The sequence below is a fragment of the Anabrus simplex genome, chromosome 1 (genome assembly GCF_040414725.1).
Source record: "Anabrus simplex isolate iqAnaSimp1 chromosome 1, ASM4041472v1, whole genome shotgun sequence".
Taxonomy (NCBI): Eukaryota; Metazoa; Arthropoda; class Insecta; order Orthoptera; family Tettigoniidae; genus Anabrus; species Anabrus simplex.
Window position 1 is genome coordinate 960,107,333 of NC_090265.1, and position 18,319 is coordinate 960,125,651.

The 18,319-nt window shown below is 36.4% G+C and overlaps 1 protein-coding gene across 3 annotated transcripts in view; it reads right to left on the bottom strand.

The window, feature by feature from the left end:
- The window catches only part of Fntb (Farnesyl transferase beta subunit), a 339,753-nt gene that overhangs the window by 137,299 nt on the left and 184,135 nt on the right, over positions 1-18,319 (bottom strand). For all 3 annotated transcript variants that reach the window (XM_067136752.2, XM_067136751.2, XM_067136753.2), the window contains exon 6: positions 7,511-7,640. In XM_067136752.2, coding sequence (XP_066992853.1) covers positions 7,511-7,640 — 130 coding nt within the window. The remainder of the gene's footprint in view (positions 1-7,510; positions 7,641-18,319) is intronic.

Below are 18,319 nucleotides of genomic sequence, written 5' to 3' on the forward strand. Positions count from 1 at the left end.
AACAGCTAAACCCATACTAGCACAGAAGTCCAGCAAACGCTTCCCATTCCCATTAGCTTCCATATCTTCCCCACATTTACCAATCATCCTTTCGTATCCTTCAGTTCTATTCCCAACTCTCGCATTGAAATCGCCCATTAGCACTATTCTATCCTTGCTGTTGACCCTGACCACGATGTCACTCAATGCTTCATAAAACTTGTCAACTTCATCCTCATTCGCACCCTCACATGGTGAATACACGGACACAATTCTAGTCCTAATTCCTCCAACTTACAAATCTACCAACATCATTTGCTCATTTACCTGCCTAACAGAAACTATGTTGCATGCAATTGTATTCCTGATAAAGAGCCCTACCCCAGATTCTGCCCTTCCCTTTCTAACACCCGTCAAGTACACTTTATAATCTCCTATCTCTTCCTTGTTATCTCCCCTTACCCGAATATCACTTACTCCTAGCACATCCAGATGCATCCTCTTTGCTGATTCAGCCAGTTCTACTTTCTTTCCTTCTTTCAAAAGCCCCATTTTAATATTGATAGCTCCCCATAGAATTCCATTTCGTTCGCTGAGTTGTTTCCAAAGAGTCCCTCGCCTGTCAAATGGGAGTGGGACTCCGTTACTCCCATAGGTCCGAGGCTTGCTTAAAATGTTCTGAGCTCGGTAAATTCTGTAAGCAGGATGCTACTCTACTTGCACATAGTCCAAGTGAGGATCTCTCCTCTAACGGGTTATGGACCACCGGTGGATTGTATAGTCCTAGCCGCCTGAGCACAAGGAGGGCCAGGTCTCAGAATATGTCCGAGATGCCCACTCCCATTTCATAGCAACTGGTATCCCGACTCTCAGGACCACTTACTAGGCCACTCAGCCGTTGCCCATGGTTCACGAACTAGGACGTGACTTTGGTATCAATTTAAGTTTAGTTTTTGTCGAGTTTATTTGCCAATTCCTTCTACCTGTTTTTTCGTTCTTTCTTTCTTTTAACATCTGCGACCACTGCACGGGTTAAGCATGAAACAAATTATTCTGCGATACTGGTTTGTGTTGTGGTTTATGATCAGGTTTTTATATTTATATTTTGACTTCAGAATAAATTAAATATTAACATGTTTAAATAATTAACACAAAATATGACAACCTTGCTTTTGACAGCGCTCACTTGCCTTTTAAACGACACACACCCCTTGTGTCCAGAGGAAAGAAACCGACTGACAACCCTCATTATCACTAGGGCGGGCAGACTGAGAAACCTCAATATTATCAGGGTGGACCAAGTATTGAGATCAGAAGATACCGCATGGGTATGCGTTCAGCGTCAGGATTATATTATGGATGTCAGACATCCCTAGCACCCCTAGGTGTGGGGATTGGAAGGGGATGAAATGTAATAATAATAGAAAACGACCAATATTATTTTCAAACCCATATTTTATGGGGTTGTTGGGATGAACACTGACATTCTGGATGTCATCTATGTCCAAGTACAATCCCACCGGCATGGGGAGTGAGAAGTGATGAGACAGAAAACACCCAAAATGATCAAGATTATAGATATATGTTCCAACAAAGCTCTCAACCAAACTTGGTACACTTATGGCCTACTACTGGAAAAAAGAAAAAAATACTATGGAGATGAGAAATTCCTACCCCCGCTAAGGGTGAGGAATGGGAGGGGATAACATTTAAAAATAACTGATATTAATCTCAAATCCATTGTTTATGTGTTGCTGAGGTGAATCGTGATGCTCTAGATACAGTTTAAGCCCTTCAGCCTCCAATAGGACAGGGGCTGATATGGGGTAAATAGTCTAAAATGACCGATATTAGTTCTGAATACACAGTTTTTGGGGTCGCAAGGCTGATTGGTGACAGTTTTAACGACAGTTGGTATCGTCATCATCATTTCCCAACTCCAGTTTCCCAGGTGTGGCGAGTTGGTATCGTGTACACCCTATCTATAGAGCGACGGTTGAATTATACCTTAAAAAAAAAATAGGATCAGATATTTCCCAGTCAATTGGGGCTTCCACGAGGACCAAGTTTTACTCAAAAATGAAATAATCTAAAACTTGAAATTGAACACACATAAATAACTCTAAAACTACACAATAGATCGTAAAATATCAATCATCAATCATCTCAATAAGGGATTCTACAAAATTTCACTTCAGGCATAATTAACGACAATACAAATCTTAACGGTAAACATTCAAAAACCGACCAGGAAACGCCGGGTACTACAGCTAGTTAATAATAATAAACATATGAATGCTGGAGTATATGTTAACGAGAGTGCCAAACATGTTATTCATCCTATGTTGGACAGACAGGCCAGAACATTCTTTACAAGATATGCAGAACACCGCAATGCTATAAAATACAACCGATTCTCAGCAATGAGCAAACACCATGAAAATGCTAACCACTAATATACTACAATAGAACGGGGATCTAACAATCTTACGTCTAGAGCAAAAGGGCCCACTGCTTAATATTCTAGAAAATATCCACGTAAACATTGATCAATACAAGAACTCAGCTTATAATTTAAATGAAATTAGTGAAAAAAAGAAATATGCCATTAGAAACCTTTATTTTGATTATTTGTGAACTACAGCAAAATAAGCTCCGCCGTAAACGTACAAGATCAGCACCTCCTTCCGCCAACTTCCCCAAATTGTTTTATATTTTTATCTAATCGGCTGATGATGACCCAGAATAGTGGTCGAAACCGGTACTGCTTTTAATCAAATAAGAATGTAAAATTTACATTTCTTATTTTCCTTGTATTGAATAGGTTGAACCAATTTATTTCTTGTTTCAATTTAATTATAACATAGATACCCATCTGATGGCACTTCAGCTAATATTAACAGCATACAGCTATACGTGATATAACACTTATCTTGCTAATACTGTATATTATTGACAACAATAACATCAGGTTATGATGAAAGTCAACTCAAAAAATGGAGAAATTTTAATCTAAACACCACTTTTATATATATATATAGAGAGACAGAAGATAAGAAATTAGATCTCAAAACAGTGATTTTAAATGTGTCAATAATATGTAACCAGGACACTACACCAAGATTTTAATACGCCACATGTTAAATAGTTTATTCAGAAATTGTGTTTTATTGTAACTTATGCTTTACGACTTAATTTCCACTAAACATGTATGGTTAATGTAGATATATCACCTTTATAGATGTAATATATTACAATGTACTGAATAGGATGATTTTTTTACATTTCAATTGATGTAAATGAAAAACTGTCAATACAGAATGAAATTTCTACTGTGCAATCTCGTGTGGTGTAAAACTCCAGGCAGATCGTTTACACACAGTGAAAACATGGTATTAGTGATCACGAAGCTGTTTTTTGTCATAGTTATCTTGGCTGGGTTTGGCAAAGTTTGTCTTCTGTAGTTTAATTTCTTCATGCCTGCTGCTTTCTTGTCCAGAGTGATGAACTGAGGCACAGACAGTTTGCTGCCAAAGTAAATGGTCCTCGGCAAGTGTTTCTCAGATTTGTGGGTTTATTTCTGTCATCTTTAAGGCTTGTTTCAGTTGGTCTTTGAAGCATCTCAAGGGGGAACCCCATGGTCTTGAACCAGAGTCAAGTTCAATATAGAAGGTCTGGTGTCATTCATACGGCGCACGTGCATTGCCCATCTAATGCAATGGCCAACAACCAATGCTTCTACACTCTTAACATATGCTTTCTCGAAAACTTCAAGACTGGAGACGTAGTTCTCACACTTCATGTTCAGGATGGAGCGTAGTTTTGCTGGTGAAAACGCTCCAGCTCTTTGATGTTACGGCGATATGAGGTCCATATTTCACAGCCATAGAGAAGGTAGAGATGACTACAGCCTGGTATACCATTAATTTTGTGCAAAAGTTCTTTATTCCTGAAGGCTCTGTGGGATAATTCACCAAAGGTCACATGGGCAGCACGAAACCTGTGTCCATATCTTGTTCTGAAGTAGGTCTACAGCTCTTCGACAAGATACGCCCAAGGTTTGTGAAGTGGTCTACTTGTTCTAATTTGGTGTTTGACACGGTAATGTAAAATTCTGGGGTGTTAATCCCTGATGCAGACTGAGCAAGTACCTTGGGTTTTTGGCACTGATGGTGAGGCCAAAATGATCATATGCATCCTCGAAACTGTTGACTGATTGTTGCAATTCCTCAAGTATACGAGCCGATGATGTGGTATCATCAGCATACTGCATTTCAGTTACCCTAGTAACACTGGTATGTCTACGAAAGTAAAGTCTGGTCAAGTTGAAGAGGCCACCATCAAAGTGGTTGTCTGTTATTTAATAAAGCGTGGCCGCAGGGCACAAGGCAAAAAAATGAACTTTATTCAGGAAAAAACAGTTCACTTTTCAGTGTTGTCCATCAATCTGAATGTCCACTGATTTCATTGACTTGAATGAAGTGTTTGTATATTACTCTTACTCAGTTATGTCCCTTTCGGAAGGAATATTTGTCTTAATTACCTTGATGAAATAATACATTATTTTGTATTAGTATTTTCAATTTACCTAGTCTGATAAAGAGAACAACTATATTACAGTGCATTATGACTAATGTAAGGTAGCATAAATTTCTCAGTAATCTCTCAGAGTTAAGGTTTAAAGTGATGTAAATAAAACTACAAAGGTGCAAAGTATTGCAAATGTTTTATCATAAGCAATGTCATAATGATACTACATTACAATTTAAAGCCCAACAAATTAAGTGCTATTTTGTGAAATAAAATGCATTTTAACAGTATAATAAGTGAAAAATTTAATCATCTTCCAGAATTCATTTCTTTTTCAATTTGCCTAGTTTGATAAAAACAGCTATACTACAGTGCATTATTACTAATGTGAAGTAGCCTAAAACTGCTCAGTAATATTACAGAGTTAAGGTTTTAAGTGATGTAAGTAATACTACACAGGTACAAAGTATTAGAAATGTTGTATCATAAGTGATGTCATAATGACATTACATTACAATTTCATTTTAAGTACAATTTTGTGAAATACAATGCATTTTAACAGTATAATATATGAAAAAATGTAATAATTTTTTAGAATTCATTTCATAGAAGCATTTAAAAAGTCTTAGTGTATAATTTGTAAAATGAAATAAAACTTTGTGAAAAAAAACAACAGTTTCTTGTCTTTCCTGTAAAATTACATTTTTGGTGCTTATGACACTCCTACCTTCAAGGGACGATGTTGTATGCTGGAGTAATTATTTTTGGACAATGGACCCTTTGTATTTATTTGTTACAAAGACTTCTAATATACAGTGTGATTCAAATGCCCCTTCCAATGCAGTTTTATGCAACCCACAATATTCATTCCGTCCTGAAAACATCTGCCCTGCTGGTATGCTCGGACAACACAACCGGTTATCCTTGTATTTACCGCCTCACCACGATAGGGCGCCGTAATGTTATACTTGTATTAGTAATGTTATACTCGTATTAAACACTGGAAGACATGCGTGTGTGTTCTATATCCTATGAACCTGACATGCCGGTGAAACATTAAATTGATATTGTGACCACAGTAACCTAATACTTGCTATAAGCTGCCCAGTGTGCCATACGGAACCATAGTGTAGTTGGTAAAGGCGTGGCAGAGCACACTTGCATGTCAGGTGAAAGGTTCGAGTTTGGGGCGAAGATTACAAATTTTGGAAATATTTCTTTAATACGTACTACACGCAGTAAGTTCAATACCCGCTTTCATGCAAATTGTGTGTGAATGAATATGTTTGTGGCTAATTAGTTAGCAGGCCAGATACATACAGACTGGAAATAATAGGAACACAACTGCCTTGATTATGTTTTATCGCAGCAAATGCTTGATGTGATCACCCTTTTGGTTTATGCACATTCAGGCCCAGTGTACAATAGATCGTCTTGCGCGCTGAAGTATTCCAGGTAATTGTTTGGCAGGCATCCGTGATGAGTTGCCGGAGCTGGTTGGGGTTTTCCGGCGCTCGAGTGTAAACGACATTCTTCAAATGTCCCCACAAGAAGAAGTCTAACGGCGTTAAATCCGGTGATCTGGCGGGCCAAGAAACAGGGCCTCCTCATCCTATCCATTTCCCTGGCAGTTCCTCGTTCAGGTTGTTACGAATGGGCAAACTGCTGCAACTACATCGTCAATCGTTCAAGGGCACATCCTCCAGTAGCAGTGGGAGTTCCTGACGCAGAAAGTGCAGCTAACATCGGCCCTGTCCAAAGACCCTTAAAGAAATAAGGTCCAATCAGGCAATCCCACAAGATTCCACACCAAACATTCACTCCCCATCATACTTGATGGACCGCCTGTCGCACCAAGTGAGGATTGTCCGGACTCCAATAGTGCATGTTGTGGTAATTGATGTTCCCATTATTGTGGAAGCACAATTCGTCTGAGAACAAGATATGCGATACAAATGCTACATCATTGTTCAGCATGCCTAACAGCCACCGACAGAATTCCATTCGAGCTTCAAAATCCTGCCATGGAGCTCCAGAACGGCCTCTTCCGTTTCGCCCGATATAATGGGACTATCACGGACTGGTGGCTGGTTGGAAATCACGCCTCTTGTCCTTAGACGTCTTTCGACACGGCAGAATGTTGTAGCAGCCGGGTGTCGCCTGTTGGGAAACCGTTCCTGGTACAGACATAGTGCCTCGTATGCGTTTCGTCTTGCTTTCCCATAAATAGGGAGCATGTCAACATATTCCTCCGTTATTACATGGTAAAAGGACATTGCTACATGATTTCAAGGCGTCATGTTTTGCGAATGGATGATATAACATTTCGCTATGGTTCAGAATCGTGTGCAAAATGTGCTCACTGAACATTAGTACCATACAGTACACCTGTAAGCCGGCACAATTCCTATCCTCGCCACTAGATGGGTGCTTCATTCATTCCATTCCTCACCCGGTCAAATAATTGGAAACAGGCTGTAGATTCTCATTTTCAGTACGCCTGCAGGGGAATATCACCCCTATAATCATGTGCACGTTAGTTGGGCTGCCGCAAATGATATTGGAAGGGGCTGCTGAATCACACTGTATTTAAACACATTAAAGAAGATCATACACTAGGTATATTGGACTGGATATAATAATAATCATCACTTTTTACATAATCCATAGTAAATTCCAGTAACCATAAAATATTTTACTTAACATAGTCCAACTCTATTGATGCCAGATAATAGGAATTTTACCGTATAAATACGATAAGGAATTTAAGAACATTAATTTCTCCTTGCCATATTTTACCACAAGGCATATACTATATACTAAAAAGTTAATGTCAGTCTGAGCAATGAAATTCAATATTTAAATCATTTATAGCACTGTGTGCCAGTTAGTGGCTTCCTTACCTCACTACACGACTGTATGCTTCAATTTAATGCAGTTAATTACAATATTATGTAAAATGGAAATAATAATATATATGAATATAAAACATTCCACTAACCAGTAATGCTTTAACATCACAGAGATGTTCCTTTCGAAGCAAGGAAAGAGCAGCCAACCCACAGAAGGCATAACCTCCATGAGCTTCTAAACCTGGACAGCCTGCAAAACCACCTTCGTATGTCTGACAGCTGAAAAATATAAAATAATTGAATACATTTTAATTTAAGCTGTTACACAAGTGTTACCCTGTTTGTTTCACTGCACTCTCAATGCAGAGTTGTGATGGCTTTACACTGCTCCAGCGGTCAATAAGCAGCCTGTTCAGCAGGTAGTAATTATGTACATGAACTGCACAGAAGTAATGTAACTATGCAATGCTAATATGTGTTGTGTTATATATGAATTCTCTACATGTGAGTAACATGGAATTACGGGTCACAGATTTAGCAAAGAGAGCATTTTTATTTCTTGTAATTATTATAAATGAATCAGTTGTTTAGTATCATAGAGATTCTGGGAATGTTTGTTGGAGTTACTTCACTTTATAAATATATGATTTGTAGAACAGACATCAAATTCCAAAACGATTATCAGTTCAGGACAAGAAAATAACTCAAAGATGCCAAATTTTAATGGACAATAGGCTATCAGTCAATTAAACAAAACACCATACAAATCACACTTGGCACAACAAGCTATAAACTTATGATATTTTGATTTAAGAGACTAAACAAATGCATATCTTAATTGTTTTACCTGCAGAGTAAAATAAATTTGATAACTAAATTCTCCAATTCGCACACAATGTATGAGACTCATAATTAGAGACCAAACATTAGACAATAAAAACTTGGAAAATAGGCAAGCAAAGGCACTAAAATCCTTGAAAATATGGTCTAAAATCTTTAAAATGGGTTTGAAAAATAAGTAGTACACTTAAATGTGAATGTTAATTTTAATCCTTTCAAATTTAGTATGGCACAACTCCTTGATTAGGTCTTTCATTTTTAGTTTTAACATAACTTGCTATAAAAGAATTAACATTTATAAGTGAAAAATTTATAAATTATGAAATTTTATTTCGTTTAGTATGTGCAAAGTTTCAGCACAAAATCGAGGTTTTACTGCACTGATATTTTAAGGCATTATAGCAAAGGTACAATATATTTTATATAGACAAGTTTGAACTTGCTACCATCATCATCATCATCATCATCATCATCATCAGGTTTGCTTGGAACATAAGCCTATCTTTCTCTTCTAGTCTTCCCACCACTTCTCCCTCTTCACTATTGCCCGGTCCTCTCCTCTTCACTGCACACACTCTTTCACTCCTCTTAATGTCTCTCTTGGTCTTCCTCTTAGTCATTTTCCTGTTATCTCCATTTTGTGCATCCTCCTGGGTATCCTTTTCTCTGCCATTCTCTTTATGTGTCCATATCATCTAAGTCTGGATGCATCTATCCTGTTCTGTAGTGGCTCTTCTTTTACTATATCTCTAACCTTCTCATTTTTCATCTTATGTATTCTTATAAGCTATAAATTTCATTTTTGTTCCGCATTGAAGTGCAATTGTAAGAAATAAATTGACATCAGTCTTGGGACTAGTTTCAGTTACTTAGTGGTCATCTTCAGCCAAAATTAAATTTAACAAATTATGTGATAACTAAAACATACCGGTACGTATACAGGACAAAGACAATGTTGCAGAATAATTATAACTTTAAAATACATATAAAACAAAAATTATGGTTGTGATCTTGTAATAATACGATGTCTTTAAGTAGAGTTAAGACTTCAGGCTGTGAAGTAAATCTCTATAGTGAAATGTACAGTATTCTATACATAATACGAAATAAAATTTCCTCATTTATAAATTTTTCACTTGAAAATATTAATTCTTTTATAGCTAGTTATGTTAAAACTAAAAATGAAAGACCTGTTGTAGTCTGTTCGCTCTCCTCCTACTTTCACACAACTGACATTCCCATGGTACATCTCCCTCACTCTTTCTACTGTCTGCTTCTCAACACCTTTTATCTGTAAGGCTTCCTACAACTGGTGTTTGTTTCCATGACCTGCCTGTTTCCTCCAGCATGCCAGTGTGTGTTCCACATCAGAAATTAGATATACTGTACATTTCACTATAGAGATTTACTTCACTGCCTGAGGTCCTAACTCTACTTAAAGACATCATATTATGACACACAACCATAATTTTTGTTTTATATGTATTTTATTGTTATAATTATTCCTGCAACATTGTCTTTTGTCTTGTATACATATGTTTTCGTTATCACATATAATTTTATTTTGGCTAAAGATAGCCACTAAGTGGCTGAAACTAGTCCCAAGACTGATGTAATATTATTTACTAGATATATTGTATTGAAAGGGTGGAATCTCTTGTCAATTTATTTCTTATATTTCGTATTCTTGTCACTCTTACCCTGTTTCTCTGAAACTTCATTTCACTTGCCTGTATCCAGTCACAGCTCTCTGCCTCATTACCCAAGTTTTTGCTGCAGATGTCAGAATAGGTACATAGTATGTCCTGTATATCACTCTTGTTTCTCTTATAGACATCCTTGCTCCAACCAGGCTTCAGGAATGCTCCCGCTTTTCTTCCACGCTCGATTAATTCCTGATCATTTCTTCCGCTTTCCTCTATGATACTTCCCAGGTACTTGAAAATCTCTACCTTCCTACGCTGTTTCCCTCCAAGCATTATCCCTCGTCGGGCCGAGTGGCTCAGACGGTTGAGGCGCTGGTCTTCTGACCCCAACTTGGCAGGTTTGATCTTGGCTCAGTCTGGTAGTATTTGAAGGTGCTCAAATACATCAGCCTCATGTCAGTAGATTTACTAGAAGGTAAAAGAACTCCTGTAGGACTAAATTCCAGCACCTCGGCATCTCTGAAAACGATAAATGTAGTTAAGGGGACGTAAAGCCAATAACATTATTTATTATCATTATCCCTCTCTTAGGTCTCTCCTCCTTTCTAGTTTTGATCACAATCTTGCTCTTTTTGGCATTAAATTTGATTCTATATTGTTCCACCTCATCTCCCCATGCATCTGACTGTTCTTGGACATCCTCTTCCTTTTCTCCCCAGACTAACAAGTCATCTGTAAACATCATCACTTTCATTTTTCCTTCCTCAGTTTTCCTTGCCACTTTTGTCATTAGCTCGTCCATTACTAAAATGAAAAGCAAAGGTGACAAAGGACTTCCTTGTCTTAATCCAATTTTTTTGCTCAATCCAGTCTGTTCCTACTTTCACACAACTGACACTCCCGTGGTACATCTCCCTCACTCTTTCTACTGTCTGCTTCTTGACACCTTTTATCTGTAAGGCTTCCCATACCTCGTATCTGCACACATGATCATATGCTTTCTCAAAGTCCAAGAACGCCATCAGTAGAATTTTACCCCACTCAAAAGGATGCTATTGCAGTTGTCTTACTGCGAGTACAGTGGATCTTCCTAATCTGAAGCCATACTGTTCTTCCCTTAGCTTTTCTTCCACCCTCTTTCTGATTCTATTCTCCAGAATCTTCTCAAACACATTTGCACAGTGAAATATCAATGTGACTCCCCTATACTTTTTAAAAATCTTTCCTATTCTCATTCTCGAAGATTGGTATGATGATCCCCTTCCAGTCCACCATGGTGATTACCATGAATATTATACTTGTTTGCCTCAATAAATTGTTACTAATTACACATAATAGGCATTTTAAGATTTTCGACTTTTAAGTTTTGTCTTCTATCAGGCAACACACTTTTGGGTACAGAAAACAATCTTTTGACTTAAACTGTCATTATTGGAGCATATCTGAACAGCGCTACAGTATGTTGATCAATATAAAATGAAAGATTGTTTTAGGCTGGAAGAATCATTCCTATCTCTTAACTGTGGAAAATCCCCATTATCAGTAACAAATCACTTAAGTTTTCTTTATAATCATTATAAAATATCAAAGCCATATTAATAACAGTGTTGATGATAGTATTTATTATTATTAATTACAAACAGTCATATCAGCACACTATTTTATTTCATAATTGTTTTTTGCTTCCAGAAACAAAATATCAGAGCATACGTATAATTCACATAGTATCGATAAAAAAGATGTCCACACCAATTCGGGAGTATATAGGCTCACTTGTGACGATTGCAAAATGTTTTATATAGGAAGGACTGGACAAACCTTAAATCAAAGATACCAAGAACATTTCAAGGCAGTAAAGTTCACAGATACTCAGCTTTTGTGGAACACACACAAAATAATAATAATAATAATAATAATAATAATAATAATAATAATAATAATAATAATAATAATAATAATAATAATAATAATAATAATAATAATAATAGCTTTCTAAGGATTGAAAAAGCATGAAATTAATTTTGAAAGGTAATTATGGACTAAGTTAAATACCTGCGAAAACATCAAGATATTCTTGGCACAGATAAGGCAATTGCAAGTGACCATTTTCATTTTAAAACCCATATTGAAGATCAAATGAAAGTAAAAACAATAAATTTATTATTCCACCTACTCAATACTCAACCAGTTTACAAAATTAAGATTTCATCCTTTATTGCTAAATTATTAAAACATGGTACATGTTTTGCTCATTTTCTGAGCATCTTCAGCCACTTTAGAATCTTGAGACTAATTAGGAATATTGACCTTGAACTTATATGATTGATTTGTCATTAGCAAGCTTAAAATTCATGCAATTTTTAAGAAAACATGGTTAAATACAATTTTCTTGTATATTGTCAATTGGTTGTAATCTAAGTATAACAGCTATTCGCATTTAATTAAAACTATTGCAATTTTCTTGTATATAATGTCAAAAAGGCTCGTTTTTCTATCTGCGGCACATGTTTTACCATTTCTTATTATAAGCATTGATTGTTATACACTTGAATTAACATATGTTGAAACTTGTTGTAATCCAACTTTACAATTATCTTGTTCAATATTTGATTAAAACTATTATAGTCACAAAAGTTTGTTGTTTACTTAAAATGTTTTAGTAAAATCTTGAAGAATCATTGTCACTTCTTATAAACTTGAAAAATTACTATATTACACGCTCAAAAAGCATTTTATGAGATCAGGCTAAAGAATTATTGTGCTCATCATCTCGCTATCTGCAGCTCATGTTTTACCGTTTCTCAGTGGCAGTTCATGACATTTTACTCTGGTAGGGCTGTGCCGCCATCTCTTTCCCATCCCCAATTGGTCGAGTTTTCACTGTCCAGCACCATGATACTTTTAGATGAATAATAATAATAATAATAATAATAATAATAATAATAATAATAATAATAATAATAATAATAATAATAATAATAATAATAATAATAATAAAAATAATAATAATAAAAACAATACCAGATTATTCCATAGGGCCTTTAAAAATAGAATTAAAGGCTATATAGCACCGAGCCTGCATTTCAAGAAAACGAACGGAACTCTTGCCCTCAACAATAAAGATAACTGTGAGATCCTTGCAAAGTACTTTGAAGACCTCCTTAACTGTGAATCACCACGGGAAAAATTGGAGATTGGGAAGGACACAATCCAGAACCCAGACTCTGAACCACCAGATGAGGAAGAAGTAAGGGAAGTAATAAACTCCCTAAAGAACAACAAAGCATCTGGTGAAGATGGAGTAATAGCAGAACTGTGGAAGATAGCCAATGACACCTTTATCACTGAAGTGACAGAACTGTTCTGGAATTTGGAGAGATGAGAAAATACCAGAAGACTGGCTAGTGGCATTAATACACCCGCTACATAAAAAGGGACCGAAAACAGACGTCAACAACTACCGAGGAATATCACTTTTATCTGTCACGTAAAAGATTTTTTCTAAACTCCTATTGAACAGACTGACACCGCAAATTGACCACAAGTTGGGAGAGTATCAGGGTGGCTTCAGGAGAGGGCGCTCTTGTCAGGACCATACCTTGAGTCTAAAAATGATAATCAAATATTACAATGCGCGGCCAAAGAACATGTTCATCTCTTTCGTTGACTTTCAAAAAGCATACGATTCAATAGATAGACACACATTGATGGAAATTTTGAGAGAATATGGCATCGATCAAAAAACACTCAACTTACTTAGGTTAACACTAACAAACACCATATCCAAAGTGAAATTTCGAGGAGAGATCAGCAAACCCTTCCAGATAAAAACAGGTCTGAGACAGGGTGACAGCTTATCCCCAACACTCTTCAACGTGGTTCTAGATAAGGTCATGAAAACACTGTGGAAACATGACGACTCAGGTGCTATAATACAGTAGGTAGTAAAAATAAACATGTCAAACCCAAGTGTTTGGCCTTTGCTGATGACTTGGCACTCTTCGCTGAGACAGAACAGGAAGCAATAACACAGATAAATGAACTACAGGAGATAGCTGAGAAAACAGGTTTAAAAATCTCCTTCACGAAAACAGAGATGATGAGCACGGACAGGAATTATGTGAAGAGAACAATGAAGACGAAATATGGCTAAGTGAAGGTCACAAAGCAGTTTAAATACCTGGGAGAAATTATCAGCAGCAACGGGATGGATAAAGAGGCCATGGAAAATAGAAGACTTAAGTTGGAAAGGCTAAACATTGCCACCAAAGCCATTTACAACAAAAAGAATCTTTCCATCAATGCGAAACTAAGACATTATGATGCTGTGGTAAAACAAGTGATTCTGTATGGGGTGGAAACAGCAACACTAACGAACCTGGAAAAACTACTAAAGATTGAAAGGAGAATATTGAGGAGGATTTATGGCCCAAGGGTGGTAGAGGGAAACTACAGATTACGCTCAAATAAGGAGATATACAAAAGAACAGAAGACCTGGAAACAACAATGAGTGGTATGTTCTGAGCTGTCAGCGGAGAGATGGCGTGGAATGACATTAGTAGACGAGTAAGTTTGAAAGGCGTTTATAAAAGTAGGAAAGATCACAATATGAAGATAAAGTTGGAATTCAAGAGGACAAACTGGGGCAAATATTCATTTATAGGAAGGGGAGTTAGGGACTGGAATAACTTACCAAGGGAGATGTTCAATAAATTTCCAATTTCTTTGAAATCATTTCGGAAAAGGCTAGGAAAGCAACAGATAGGGAATCTGCAACCTGGGCGACTGCCCTAAATGCAGATCAGTATTGATTGATTGATAAGGAAAAGACAGCTGCGATTCTATGGACACATGGTCAGAATGGATCCAACAAGGTTAAATAAACAAATTTTTAATAAAATATACTACTTGAAGAGCCAGGGGAGATATGCCAACCAGATGAAGGAAGAACTCAAGAGGTTGGGAATTGTAGATGAAGAATGTCGTGATAGAGACCAATTCAGGAAAAGACTTTCCAACATAAAAGTTCTGGTTGAAGAAAAGAAAGAGCGCAGAGGGGGAAGATGGACTGAAGAGAGAAGAGCGCAACATTCTGAAAGAATGAAGGCACTGTGGAGAAAGAGGAAGGAAGAAGGGATGATTAGAAGGAAGTGAAGTGGTATTGGCGTGGTCCTAAGTTTGGCTGATTCGCAAGAAATAATAATAATAATAATAATAATAATAATAATAATAATAATAATAATAATAATAATAATAATAATAATAATAATAATAATAATAATAATCTGATGGCACTAGTTAAATAGAAATCTGCTTGGATTACATTAATTAATGAATTAACTACACTACACTACACATACATTAATAGGCCAACAGCTAATGCAATCCCGACTATTAAGGAACTGCACTGTTTCACTGATCACAATCACAAGTGATAATAACAATATTCATGAAAACAAATAAACAGTGCACTCCAAAATTTCTCTCTCCTTGCTCAAATTACACAGCATGACAACGTATTTACCAATTTGATCACACTACAAATAGTACTGTCACGTTATGGTTACATTTTGAATCTTTATTTTAGCTTCTTTATAAAACTGAATTATTTAAATAGTCACTATAATGGAATACATTGTTTTGTAAAATGGTTTGGAATTATCTCTAACAACAATTCATATAAGACATGGGGGGAAAGACCTAGGTACATTGTAAAGTGGTTGGTGATGTGCTGAGTGCTCCACCATTCAGCACTTACACCCGCCTGCGCTCTTCCTTCTCCTGACAAGTCGACATCATCCTTCCAGGCTCCTTTCGTTATCCGTACCCCGCACTCTTGCTAAACTCTAGGAACCTTCTGAGGGCTCTGCCGGACAGGCCATACTAACCTTGCTGACCAAACACCCGCCTGCATTCTTCCTTTCCCTGACAAGCCCACATCGTCCTTCTAGGCTCCTCCCACACCCCGCAAACTTGCAAAGTGTGGGACCTACCCAGGGCTCTGCTGCCACAGTCCAAACGCCTCACGACTAAAGAGAAAACATCGAGCGTGCTGGACAGCAGCCGCGGTTTGAAAGCCATTGCCATTTTCTTGAAAATAGGTAAAGCAAAATGTTTACAGCCGAAATAATAAAGGTAACATTGTATAATTAAAAGAAATAAGTTTCATAATGATAGATCCGTATTGAACTGTGATTACAATAGAGTAAAATAATATATTATTATTGGTCCACCTTTTCAATACAAAATGAAAATTACATAGGGACTAGTTTCGACCTAGTAATAGGTCATCATCAGCCTGAAGTAAATTAAAGCGTAAATATCGAAGAAAACATAAACAATGTAAACACAAGTACAGTCTTTTTAAAGGTACATACCATGTGGGAAGTTGAGTAGAGATATATTAAAAATAATAACTCTTCCAATTGACGAAGCACTGAGCGGAAGTTATGTAAAGTTCGGTGCGCCGTATATTATAAAAGACCACTGTGCACTAAATGATGTAATAAAGAAGAACAGTAAGTTGAATGCTGGCTTCTTCTTAGCTGTTGTATATTCGAAGAAGATTACGTCGTATTTTATAAGGTATTGATAGACGTCAACAGCACACCACTATAAGTTGGACTACGCTACATTTGTCCATCTCTGTATGTAATCAATTACAGAGTGAAATAACATTAAGTGTTTTTTAAAAGGCGGTGGGGCGGCACCCGAAAGCCCTTCATGCACGAACCGCCACTGCCGTTTCTTATTGTAAGTATTGATTGTTACACACTTGAATGAAAATACGTTGAAACTTGTTGTAATACAACTTTACAATTATCTTGTTCAAGATTTATAATTCCGTGTGTATGGATAGGGCCTTGGTCAAATAGGACACCCAAACTTAATGTTGACAGTTGAAATATAATTTCTCCAAATGAAGCAATGTGCTTGTTGACAAATCTGTAACAATAGAAAATTTTGTAAAGATATATTATAATAAAATATTGAAGCCTTGCATTAAAGGATCATCACTTATCCATTCGACTCCTGCCTGTGTATCTGTTAAGTGTTCACAGCTGCCTGACGACAGCCTGTAGTTCCACTAGCACTCCTTGTGTTGTAACGTGTGGATACGTAACCGCGGGGAGTGGGAAGGGGAAGTAGCAGTAGGCGGCGCCATAGTGGATGGAGTGATTTGTGGAGAGAATATCTAGAAGTAGTATAGGATGGGGTGTTTATTTGTGTAGAGTGACTGTTGATATTGTTAGGAATGAAAATGTTTGAAAATTTTCGTCTATCAAACTTAAATCTTTGTATTAAATTTGGTAATTGTTCAATTAAGGGGTTCTTAACTTCAATCTCATCATTCAAGTTTTTATTTTTGTTGAAAAGTTGGTCTATGTGGATGTATATATTTTCCAATTCAGTCATCAATCTTCCCTTTTCGATCTTTCTGATTATTCTTAAATCTCTTTCTATAGTCGTAAAGTGGTGTCCTTTTTCTTGCATGTGAGTACTCATACCTGAATGTTTATTATGTTTTGCAGCATTTACGTGTTCTACGTATCTCGTTATAACACTTCTGCCAGTTTGGCCAACATACGAAAATCCACACTCTGTGCAAGTGAGTTTATAGATTCCTGAACACTGGTATTGGTTATTGCGTGAATTTACTATGTTATGATTGAAAAATATATTTTGGTTTGTGTTTTGAGTTTTACGTGTAATATTAATTTCTTGTTTCTTAATAGTATTAGTGATTTGATGTATGGCTGGATTAGTGAATGTAAAAGTTACAATCTTAGGTTTTGTGGTTTTGATCGGAGTGAGGTTAGTGGCCAATTTCAGTTTCACTCTATTAATTATCTTATTGACAATTTCTGTTTTATAACTGTTAATAGATGCTAGGTCTTTTATGAATTTATGTTCTTTCTTTCTTTTCTGTGAGAGGCATTTTAAAAGCTCTGTAAACTAGACTAAAAAAAAGCAGCTTGTTTATGCGACTTAGGATGAAGATATTCTTTTTTTTAATGGTTATCGGGATGTATGACGGTTTTCTATAAATTTGAAAGCGAAATTTATTTCCTGCTTGCGTTATTGTAATGTCCAGAAAGTTTAATGAATAACTATTTTCATCCTCCTTACTAAATTTTACACTTTGGTCAAGATTATTTAAGAAGTTTGGAATTTTATCACTGTCATTATGTTTGCTGTCTGTTATAACAAAGGTGTCGTCCACATATCTTAACCATAAACATAGTCCTTTTATGTTTGTTTTTATTTTGTTTTGCTCCAAATGATCCATATAAATATCGGCTAATATTCCTGATGCGGAATCTCCCATTTCCAAACACATCTGTTGGTAAATTTTACTACTGAATGTGAAATAATTATCATTTAAAATTAATCTTAATAAACTAATGAATTCTTCTATTTCACATTTACTCAACTTATTATGCCTGGCCAGGGAGACTTAATGATTTCAG